The sequence below is a fragment of the Microplitis mediator genome, chromosome 8 (assembly GCF_029852145.1).
Source record: "Microplitis mediator isolate UGA2020A chromosome 8, iyMicMedi2.1, whole genome shotgun sequence".
In the NCBI taxonomy this organism is placed as follows: Eukaryota; Metazoa; Arthropoda; class Insecta; order Hymenoptera; family Braconidae; genus Microplitis; species Microplitis mediator.
The window spans coordinates 23,174,481-23,186,405 of record NC_079976.1 but is presented as its reverse complement, the minus strand read 5'-3'; the positions used below and the strand labels follow the sequence as shown (position 1 = coordinate 23,186,405).

The 11,925-nt window shown below is 32.3% G+C and overlaps 2 protein-coding genes across 2 annotated transcripts; both read right to left on the bottom strand.

Moving 5' to 3' along the window:
• Positions 1–847: 847 nt before the first annotated feature.
• Positions 848–1,942, bottom strand: LOC130673943 (uncharacterized). Its single transcript, XM_057479159.1, has 2 exons — positions 1,734–1,942; positions 848–1,658 (listed from the first exon to the last, which is right to left on the bottom strand). The coding sequence occupies exon 2, from the start codon at positions 1,652–1,654 to the stop codon at positions 848–850; it is 807 nt and encodes a 268-aa protein (XP_057335142.1). The 5' UTR covers positions 1,655–1,658; positions 1,734–1,942.
• Positions 1,943–6,623: 4,681 nt separating this feature from the next.
• Positions 6,624–11,739, bottom strand: LOC130672844 (phospholipase A2-like). The gene is made up of 4 exons (XM_057477608.1): positions 11,310–11,739; positions 7,182–7,341; positions 6,949–7,098; positions 6,624–6,840 (listed from the first exon to the last, which is right to left on the bottom strand). Exons 1-4 carry the CDS (start codon positions 11,662–11,664, stop codon positions 6,735–6,737), a joined length of 771 nt encoding a protein of 256 aa, XP_057333591.1. The 5' UTR covers positions 11,665–11,739; the 3' UTR covers positions 6,624–6,734.
• Positions 11,740–11,925: the final 186 nt, after the last annotated feature.

Below are 11,925 nucleotides of genomic sequence, written 5' to 3'. Positions count from 1 at the left end.
AAAGATAACATTTTTTGGATCTGATAACTTTAAGACTCACCTTAAAGATAACATAAAGATATCAGAAAGATATCTAATGCGTCATCAACTGACATCTTTTAGATCTCTTCGAAAAGGTATCAGAAAGATAATATTGTTCTGATGTCTAAAAGATAGTGGATCAATGATATAATAAAGTTATCTCTAATCAGATATGATTTTGAGGTTACATAATAGTTATTAGCGTAACTAGTAGGGTAAGTGATTCATAATGTGTCAGCGCGATGCGTTTAGCACGAGTCGCAGGTGCGCAGGCACGAGCGAAGCGAGCATAAATCCTATTAAAAGTTAATTAGAAATCGGAACGTTGATCGGAAAAAAATTATTGTTTTCCGATTGAATCTGATTAAAAATTTTCAATCGAACTTAATCCAATTCAATCAGTTAATAGTTGAAAAAAATTATTATTTTCCGATCAAATTCAATCTAATCTGATTGGAAAATTTGAATCGAGTAGTAGATAAGAAGGGATGGAGGGGGGTCTACTGCAGCAACAGGGATCTGAAATACCATCGTGAATAAGTAGGGACTGGGATATCTTCCATACCGACAGTAGAGATGGCACTAGCTCCTTTTTCTGCTGTTAGGGGGGGGGGGGGTGTTACCGGCAGTTGGAGCTTTGTAGTGGTGGTTGATAATTTAGATTAGACGCCTGCATTATGGGGGTGGGAAGAGGCATTGAGTGGGGGATATGGAATCGATACTGTCGGTTTAGACGCGCACACAATCAGTCAAACCAATAGAACTTTACTTTATTTTTAATAGAAATAAGAACAACCATAATTATAAAAAATCAATTCGTTTTATTTTACTCTGTATACAATGAAGAGCACCTGTTTTCTATACATAGACATTTTGAACAGCAATCACATATTAAAGGCTTGCGATCTTCAGCAACATCATAACCAACAGAATCATACTGTTCCAAGCTTCGATATCCTTTGATTTCATTGTTCTTTATCATCGTTTTTGACATCGATTCCCAATTATTATTCACATCTTCCAACGCAACTAGTTCCATGAAGTCATCAGATAGTTGTCTAACGTCCTTTGGCGCCATTTTGAAAATACTTTCTCCCAACAGCAGATAAAGAAGAATTGATTTGTTCTGACTATTGGTACCCCAGCGAAATTTGTACCATTCGTACATACCATAAGCGTTCTGACAAGCACATCTAGGATTTCTGACGCATTTATGAAAGATGTTGTAATCACAGTCCAACGATTTATTGCATCCATGATATCCCATCATGTTAATCTCAATGATTGGAATCGATGCGCCAATTAGTTCCTCCAGCCATTGCTTCTTTCCCTCACCATCAACGAAGATATAATAGGGATTAGCAGTAATTATTGTCGTCTTTACAACCTGTTCCACTTGATCCTGAGGTACGTCACCTGCATCCCATGGAATACCCGTGCAATTTCTCATAGTCCAGAGGTTAGTGCTTTTAATCTTTGCAGGCAGCGATTCCCAATGACATGGAGGTAGAAACAAAGCACATTTCCATGACGGAGGTTCATTATCATAGAAATCTCCAACTGCACAGAATTCTTTGACAATTCGATCTCCACTTGAATTATCGAGAAATGTACAGTCGATAAAAAGCTCCATTGTTCTGTAATTAGACCCAATAATTACTAATTCTATTCTTGAGAATGGATAATGAGTATAAGTTTGAGGTTATACAAACTTTCTTGTAAAATTTGAGGTTATACACTTCACTATTTGGTTAGATGATAGGTTAGGATTGTTTATAGGTTAGAGCATAAAATAAGCACACTCAACTCACATAGACTGTTAGGTTCCGAGGATTAAGCTAGGTTATATAGGCTCATCCCCACCACAACTTATGAAACTTTAATCATCGTTAATATTAACCCCCACTACTGTCAACATCTATTTGATTGGTCGATACAAGTCTGAACCTGTATGATGACGTCACAAAGAAACTTTTAGAAGGAAGCTAACCTGTCGAAACTTGTTAGATTCTGCTATAGATAAAAATTCCCTGAAATTTGACTACATTAAACCGGTTTTACCGCATTCCCTTAGAAATTCTAAGAATACAGGCTGAAAAAAAAAATCCTAACTATTATCGTCTCGTAATAGGGAATGATTACCATCTTTATGTGATAATCATTATCATGATTTCATGTTAACTATTACTATCGGATATGGTAAGCATTCTTATCTAGATGGTAACCATTCTTATCCGTGATGATAATCATTAATATCATAGAATGCAAAATTAACAAATTTTTTGTGACAGACACTTGAAATCTACGACATTTAGCACCTATAGCCGGCAGCTAAAAATATTAGATAAGATAAAGCTGCTAAAAAAAATTCCTAATCGTTCTAATAGTGACGTCATCAACGGAACAAAAATATTTTTTGGTTACATGTGCGATAGCAAACGACCAAAAAACATCGAAGTAACTTAAAGAGCCATCTTGTGACAAAATTTATCATCATTTAAATTCATAGACTTACCGACTTCTCTCTCATTTTCAACAAATACTCAAAACAATCTTACCAAATAAATGAACGCGGGTTTATAACCTGCCATTTATAGACACTGAATGTAGTACATTTCAAATATCTGTCGTATGTGACGCGTGTATGACGTCATTATAGAAGATATCAGGTGTCGGTAAATCTCAGCTTAAAGCATTTCACCAAATTTTAGCAAAATGAATAGAAAATTTAAAAAATCCCAAATACCTGAAAGTTTTCCGTAAATATCCATAAAATGGTCAAAGGTTTGCATAGACTCTGATAGCCAGAGTTTCTGATCAGAAAGTTAGTGTACATAAGTGGCGACCAACTTAACGACAAGTTGTCGACAGCTTTCAGCTTGTGTAACTGTTGACTACAAGTTGGCTACAAATTGCTCAGAAACTTGGCGACAATCTACTGCCGCAACCTGTCACCAAGTTTTTGAGCAACTTGTCGGCGACAGTTACTCGAGCTGAAAGTTGTCGACAAGTTTTTCGGAAAGTTGCCGTAAATTTATGTGAATGTCAACTTTAGAGGCCAACTTGGCGAAAGGTTGTGGCAGTAGGTTGTTGACGAGTTTCGGCCAACTTGGTTATCAGGTGCACCGGCAACTTAACTTCGAAAGTGACGTAATCATCTAAATATTGTCGATAAGGCAGATCACACTGTTCTAACGGATACCAACTACCAGTAAAAATCAGTTGGTAAGCGAATCTTACGTTCGCATAAACAACAGCCGTTGGTAACTGCTTCAATGGTAAAAGCGGGCTAGAAATTCCCTTGTTATTCCCCTGATAGCCAAGTTGGAGAGAAACTGACGTGAAACTACAGCCGCAACTGGACACCACGTTGCCCGCAAAACTTGATACTTCCAAAGTTAATCGACACTTTCTGAGAAAGTTGGTGGTAAAAGTTGGAAATTCAATAAGTTGACGGTAAGTTGCCTCCTATTTTCTCAAGAAACCTGCATTCCAATTGCGGCTCCATACTGGCGTCAACTTTCCCAGAAAGTGGCGGTAACTTGTAGCCAAAAGTTGCAAATGCTAAAGTTGTCGTCAAGTTGGTCGCAGACTAATGAATACCAACTTTTGTACGAGAAACCCTGGTTATCAGGGTCTATACGATTTACGCTATAAACACGAGTAGATACAAAGAGGGGAGGTTCTACTGCAGTAGCAGGTAGGGATAACCTCCTTCTCCTCAACAGCAGACTCAACCACTAGCGCCATTTCTACTGTCGGTAAGGAAGATACCCTAGGCCTTACGTATTCGCGATGGTATTGCAGATCTTGGTTTCTGGAGTAAATCCCCTCTTCTTATCTACTCAATCGCATTCAATCGAAAATAAAAAAATATTTTTTTGATTAAATCCAATTATAATTTAATAGCATACTTGGAACGCTCCCGAAAAATTTTGATTGAATCTTTGTTTCCAATTGAATCTGATAGAAATCCGATCAAGTTTTAATCAGATTCAATAGAATTTAATCAAAGTTTTTAATCAGGGATACAAACTCAGATTTGACGTCATTCGTTGACGTATATTTATATAAAATCAATCATCGTAGTCTTGTAGTTTCTATAAAATCTCTAATTTTGATGATCGGTGTTTTTTCAATTTTTTGTTGATAGTATAATTTTAACTAAAGAACGGGTTGCATAACATTATGTGGGGATTGAAAAAAACTATAAAGACAAAGAATTAGTATGATTTTGAACAAATTTTAGTACATAATGTGACGATTTATCCAGAAAAATGCCATAAAATGTTTTTTTTTTTTTACTTTTCGGCGTCGATATCTTTTCAAATAATTGAACTATTTCGATGTTCACGGCGGCAATCGACGCATTTTATTGAGTTCTTGAGCTGATTAGATTTTTGAATCGATCGATCGAGCCATTTCTGGAAAATTTCAAAAAAACTAAATGGAAACTTTTTTTTTTGTATGTCTTCTGTATCTTAAAACCCATTTGATCGATCGATTTGAAATTTTCAAGGAAGTTGACGGCCAACAAACTTTTTTGATTGCCGCCTTAACCGTCTCAATCGGTCAATTCATTAAAAATTGAGACAAATCGCTTTTTGTCTTCGCGATTTTTACCAGCAGCCACCAGAATTCGCGGGTTGAACCCTGGCTTAGGCTGGCCTCTAACAAATTTGATTTTACTTGGACAGAGCAGTGGGCTGGGGTTCTTGCAAAGCAAAGACCCGCACTTATTCAAACTCGGCAACGTATGAGGAAACTTATCAACTTACCTCACGGCTTATAAAATTATAGAATATTCTTATTGATAGTCAAATTACTATTTGTAACTTAATTAATATTTATTTTATCAGACTATTTAATAATATTACCAGTAAAATAGGGAATAAGTAGAATGAACAGTGATAGATGGAATAAAAGGAATTAATCAGAATACTTTGCAAGTTTATTGCCAATTATAATAATCAAAATTACTTACAGGAAAATGCTGGATATAATATAGACAGATTCGTGGCACAGTATAAAGTTTATATCGCGAGTATATCGCCGGTAACGTACAGTAATATTTAATTGAACTAACTTTGTTTATAATAATCAGTAAACTTGGACAGTAAAGTATATCGCAAGAGAATTGCTAGTAATACAACTATAACGCAAGTTAATTTCCCGATTTACAAAGTAGTTATCCGTATTAACAAGGTCGCAAATAAATTGCTCGTATATGACAGTAAAACTAATTTATACGTCTTATCACTAATTGATCCAGGATCGAAGTGAAGTTCAATAACCGTACACGGAAAAAACAGTTCTGTAAAAGTTACAGAAAAAAATCTGTAAAATTTACTGATGACATTATTTGTAAAATTGACAGATAAAATATGTTATTTTGACTAATTCATAAATGTTATTTTTATAAATAACATAATGTAATATTAGCAGATAATATTCTGCAAAAATTACATATTTTTTCTGTAGATTACACAATATTACTTTATGTCATATTTACTTATAGTTTATGTAAAATCTACATGAGTACACTGTAAAAAAACCGGAGTGAATCTGGAGTGAATTCGGATTGAAATTAAATCCGAATTCACTCCGCATTCACTCCCCCACTCGGAGTTCCGGAGTTTTGTGTGCGAGTGTGTATTTGCGTGCATGTGTGTGTTTAGGTGTGTGCAGGTGTGCGTGTGCGTGTGTGCAAATGTGTGCGCGTGTGCAAATGTATGTGTGTGTACGTTTGCACGCATTTGCACACACGCACACATTTGCACACACACACGCGCACACATTTGCACACATTTGCATACACATTTGCACACACGCAGACATTTGCACACACGCACACATTTGCACACACCCACACAAAACTCCGGATTTTTTACAGTGTATTTGCATAACTTGTTCTGTATTTTTTACATAAATACTTCTGTGAATTTCACAACTTCACTATGTAACTTTTACAGCCTCAAAATGTAAAAATTACAGATTTAGGTTTACAGAACTCACAATGTAAAAATAACATTTTTGGTTCTGTAAAAATTACATAATTTAATTGATAGACAAACATCTGTAAATTTTACAGACTTTTCTGTAACTTTTACAGAACTGTTTTTTCCGTGTAGGGTCTTAGGGCTGTTTTTGGGCTCGCTCCCTACTTCCCCTTACGGTCATGCGTTGAGGTGATAACTAGTCATGTGACCATGGCACTATGACTAGCTTTAGGTGGTTTCAGACGGCAACGAGACGGGGAAAAATGAGAACCGCAAGGCTGAGGGAGAAGATGACAATTCACATTGTCTCAAAATATATAAGGAGTTGACATTCACACACACACACACACACACACACAAACACACATACAGACACTCGGACATCATTCTAAAAATAGTCAGACTTGCTTCCTAGGACCTAAAAACGTCGACATCAAACATCTGATGAAAACTCGATTATCGAAAATTGGGGTAAAAACAATAACTTCCCGTATTTTTGAAAATTTAAAATTTTTTTAGCGGGAAGTTTAAAAATAAATAATATGTTAGACTCTTTCAAATGTTGAGTTTCATAAAGAACTTAGAAAAATAAAAAAAAGTCAAAATCTTAGAGTAAAAGCTTTATTTTAAATTTATTACAAAAATGAACCAAAAGTGAATGTATCAAATTCTCACCGAAGTGTAAAATTTTCAAACATCAAATATTTGTCGAACTCAAAATATTTTAACATAAGTTGGATTGTCTTTCCATTGTAAGATTTGTTCCTGCGATTCATCATATTTATACTCAACACATTTTCTTCCCGTGAAATCTAATACGCTATAAATGAAATAAAAAAAAAAAAAATATAACACTTTTAGTACCGTAATCATTGAGTAATAAGTTAAACTATTTTTTTTCTATTTTAGTTAAAGATAAAATGATTACCTGGAATTTTTAACACATTTTGATGGATAATTGTAATCAACACATTGAGGCCCCAAAACTGTAAAGTATGTCTGGCCAATTTCCCGGGCGATGATATTATTAGCACTCTTCAGACAATTGTAAAAATCTTGATCGCAAGCGCACCATGATCTAAATTTTGAAAACATAAAATTATTGATCCATATGTGTGTTTTGGATATAAAAATGAGCGACATCTTTTTATAAACAAATACCTTGTGAAAGCACCGTTGTTCTTTAAATTACCAAAACTCTGTCCGCTTCCAATATTGAACGGACATTTGTCGTGTTGTCTACAACAGGCATCAGTAAGTTTAAATTGGCCTAAATCATCATCACTACGAGCTACATTGCCATCACCACACCACCGAGTACCTAAAGATACATTTGTAAAGTGATTACACCCGAGCAAACAAATATATATAAAATCAAGACGACCCGATATAATTACCCGGGTCAAAAAATTATGTCAGTTTTAACATAAATGATAATTTCAAATAATTTTTCTTCAATTCAAGTTGATGAATCGTATTTATTTCATATAGGAATTTAATCTGTTTCTGCCCCGACTATTCCTTATCCAGGCCAATATCAGACTTATTTTCGTATGATATTTAGTCTGTTTTAAATCGCGTTTAGACTAAAAACAGACTTTTTTATTATAATTATTGGTTTGTGTTCAATTGTTTTTAAGGACAAAAACAGACTTGATTTACTTTTATAAATATAAATAATAATAATAATCTAGAATTATAAATTTATTTTAATTTTCTTGATATTTGAAACATGCTAATGCGCTTTCGTAATAAGATGTCACAAATATTTTTGATTTTATCCAACAAATAAGAAAAATTTCTTGACATTTTAAGAATTATTTTGTTACTTTTATTCAATACTATAAATATTCAGTCAAGACATTTAAAAAATAAAACTGTCAAACTTCTATTAACTGCCGAAATTTTTTAACATAAGACTCTAAATTAATAGTAAACAAAACATAAACAATTCTGTAACTTAATATTTTTTATAAATATTGCCCATGAATAAAAATATTACAAGTTCATGATTTAATCTAGTTTTGTCCTTGCAAATTTTCAGAAGTAAAATTTTTTAAAGTTCATGAATTAATCTAGTTTTGTCTGCCCGTAACGCAATTGTATTTTAAAACAGCAGATCAAAAACAGCTTAAAATTTTTACAAAAGATCAGAATCAGCTCAAATAGTTCAATTAGACTAATGCCAGATCAAATTTATCGGTCCGGGTAGATCAAAAACAGATTAAAAATTTTTATAGTAGTTCAATAACAGACCAAATAGTCCAAATACAGTCCAGTTAGACTAAAATCAGATCAAATTTTTCGACCCGGGGTTATACAATTATGAAAAAAACAGAAATACAAAAAAAAAAAATCATTTAAATTATGTGAAAGTAAAAAAAAAAAATTTGGAAAATCCAAAAGTGCACGCCTCGAAAGCTCATGTTATGTTTTTTTTTAAAAGTTAAATTTCGAATAAAATTGAATATCCCGCTCTTTTCTTATAGAAATTTCCATGGTAAATATACGGTAATAAAAGTAAAAAAAAAAAAATAAATAAGGAGAACATTCCTAATGAAAAATGGCGGCAGTGTGTGTTTGTTTACATGTAAGATTGCCGGTTTTAACCGTAATGATTTATTTTTAAAAAAACGAGAAGGCCTACAGTAGTGATTTTCGAAAGGAACCTTCTTTGCTTATTTCTGAAAATTTTGAAAAAAAAATTAAGTAGTTTCGTCAAGTCGTTCTCGAGATATCCGTACCACGCCGTTTTTTTGAACCACAGACTAATGGACGTCCACGATAAATTTTTTTTAATGAACTTTTTTTTATATTAATACATATTAGACAAATTAAAAAAAGTATCAGGATTATTTATTAGTGTTTCAGCTTTATATTGATGTGTTTTTCATAATGTGTAAGAGAAATAGAAAAAAAATATATGCACTTTAATGAGTGGAAATCGTGTGACCTTGACAGGTCGGTTATAAAGCACAACCTCTCCGCTTCGCTTCCGAGGCGTGCAATAGAGATTAAATAAGCTTATAATGTCGGCATTGTGTTTAAGTAAATGTACATTAATTGAAAAATACTTTTAAATTTTTTCCCGCGACGAGTCTCGAACTCTCGACCGTTAGGTCATAACTGTTACTATAATATTTAAAGCATAATTTAAAAAATATCAAAATTAACTAAAAATATGCATTAATAACTCTACAGTGTGTAAAAACTATAATAAGTTTAGCAACTGCTGTAAATCAAATGAATAGCGTAACATTGAATATTATATATTATACAGCAACTATATATATTACTAATCGGTTTGTAATTTTTCGAAAGAAGATTGATAAAATCAACGATCAGTAGAGATAGTAGATACGAATATGTATTACAAGCTCCGAAATCTTCTTTCGAAGGAGACATTGGTCCAACAGACTGAGAACAGGATTCGCACGCTGTAGGTCAGGGTTCGAATCTCGGTCACGTCAAATGATTTTTAAATATAAAATTTGACACCAACACAATACGTATATCATAAATAATAATAATAATTACAATAATTATAATAATAATAATAATAATAATAATAATAATAATAATTATAAAAAGTTAAAAACTAATAATAATTTAATTTCATTCAAATATGGCAAAATTCACTAAACTGAATAGTAAAATTTGCTATGTTGAATAGTAAATTTCACTAAAGATATAGTCAAGTTCACTAACGCAATTCATTTATTGACATACTTAAAAAATAAAAATTACTAAATTATAATCTTTAAATTTTTTTCTTCGCATAAGGTAAAAGCACCAATTATTGACGGGGGTCCAAATACCGGGGTTAAAGCGGGGTAAACGGAGTAAAAGCAGAGTAATACCGGTGTAAAAGCGGGGTAAATTATGTCCGCTTGCACTGATAGAAAATTTATATTGACTCAAGAAATATTTTCTTGAGCCAAGAATTTATTTCTGAAGAAAACCAATTGTCTTGCTTCAAGAAATTCTTGTCTTGATTTAGATTTTCTTGGCTCTATAGATTTTGTATCTTCGATGGATAACTCTCGTGTCTTGACCCGAAACTATATTATCTTCAATCGATACTATCAAATTCTTCAAGCAAGACCACTTGTCTTCAACTAAAAATGTCGTATTATTATTTTAAGAACTTTAAATTTTTGGTTCAAGTAATAATTCCTTGATAGAAGATGTTTTTAAAGTAATGAAAAAAAAATTTTTTTAAAAATAAATTTCTACTTTAACATATCTGAAGTAAATGAATGTAGTCCTAATAAATCACTTTAAAACTTTTTATTTTTAAAATAAAAAAAAAAGTTTTTTTTCAAGCTGAGTAAATTGATATCTTGATTTAAAAATCGCGCCATTCTCGAAACGAGTCGGTAATGTCTTAAACCTACATTTTGCCTATCTTATTCCAAGAGCAAGAAATTCTTGAGCGAAATATGTCAGAATTTTGTTTCAAAACAAAAAAGGCTTCATCGAAAAATCAAATTCTCAAACAAAGAATTTTTATTCTCTATCCGAGAATTTCAATTTTTTGGTTCAAGGACTTATTTCTTGAATTAAAACAATTATACATTTTGAAACAAGAACCACATTTTGAAGAAAAAATTTTTCTTGAATCAAAATAGTTTTTCTATCAGTGTGAAGTATTAACTTTACAGATTATAAAACACAAAAAATGTCAGTTCTTTATGAAAATTAATAAAAAATATCATTTATCAACTAGTATAGTGATCGAGTAAGTAAAAATATTCACAAAATAAAATATTTTAACACCGGTAAAGAATATCTCCACCAGCGGTGGCGTTATTTTAACACCGTTCTAGAATATTTACACCGGTGGCGGCGTTATTTTCACACCGCTTTCGGGGGTAAATTTAACACCGATAATTTAACACCGCTTGGACTTACCTTGGTGATTTTTTACAGGGTAAATATATTTATTATTATAAAAAAATATGAATTTGTTTAGTTAAAAGACTAAATAAGACAACATTGAAATTAAAATTCAATAATATTAATCGTTAATATGTTTAAAAAAATGGAATTACAATCTTGTCTCTTACAGTGTCAATAAATGGTGCTTTTACCTTATGTCATTTTTTTCATTCAGGTAGTGATTTAAAAAAACCTACATTTTCAATATCATTTAATGTATTCTATAAACTTATTAATTATAAAAAAAATATATAAATCTGCAATCATTTACAAAAACTTGAAAATAAACATTTTTTAATCCAAATTTTTAATAAATGCAATTGCAAGCTAATAATTATAGTCATTTACCTGGAAATATTGCTCGAAATTTACTACTATATTGACTAACAAATTCACTGAATCCCGTTGCAGAACGTCCCTTATCTTTTGATGAACCGAAAATATTTTTTATCGGCTTTGGTATCCAACTGGAAACCCTACCAACTTCTTTTTTCACCTCAGCGAGTCCCTTTTCAATCGTCGATAGTCTCGTCGGCTCTTGGTCCGACTCATCGAAATCAGAATTAGAATATTTGGCTTGAATTTCTTTAAGTTCCGGCTCTTTCGACTCAACAATTGCATCTTCAGCATAAATATGACTGAATGGAAGCAATAAGTATGTCAATACAGTTATTAATATTCCGAAATTTCTTAAAGTCGCCATCGAGTCAAATTTATTCGACGTATATGTTAAACTGTACTCGTTATTTCAATATAAATGCGAAATGTTAAAAACGCTGAGTAATTGTGATGGTTATATACTGCTGAAAAGCTATAAATATTATCTCACATTTATTTAATGTGTGACGCTAATGTGTGTAGATGACTATAACCTGACATAAAGAATGGCCGTAAAATGCTGAAGACCTTGTAAGATCAAGATCACGCAAATACTTAAATATCTACAATTTATATATTTCTACAA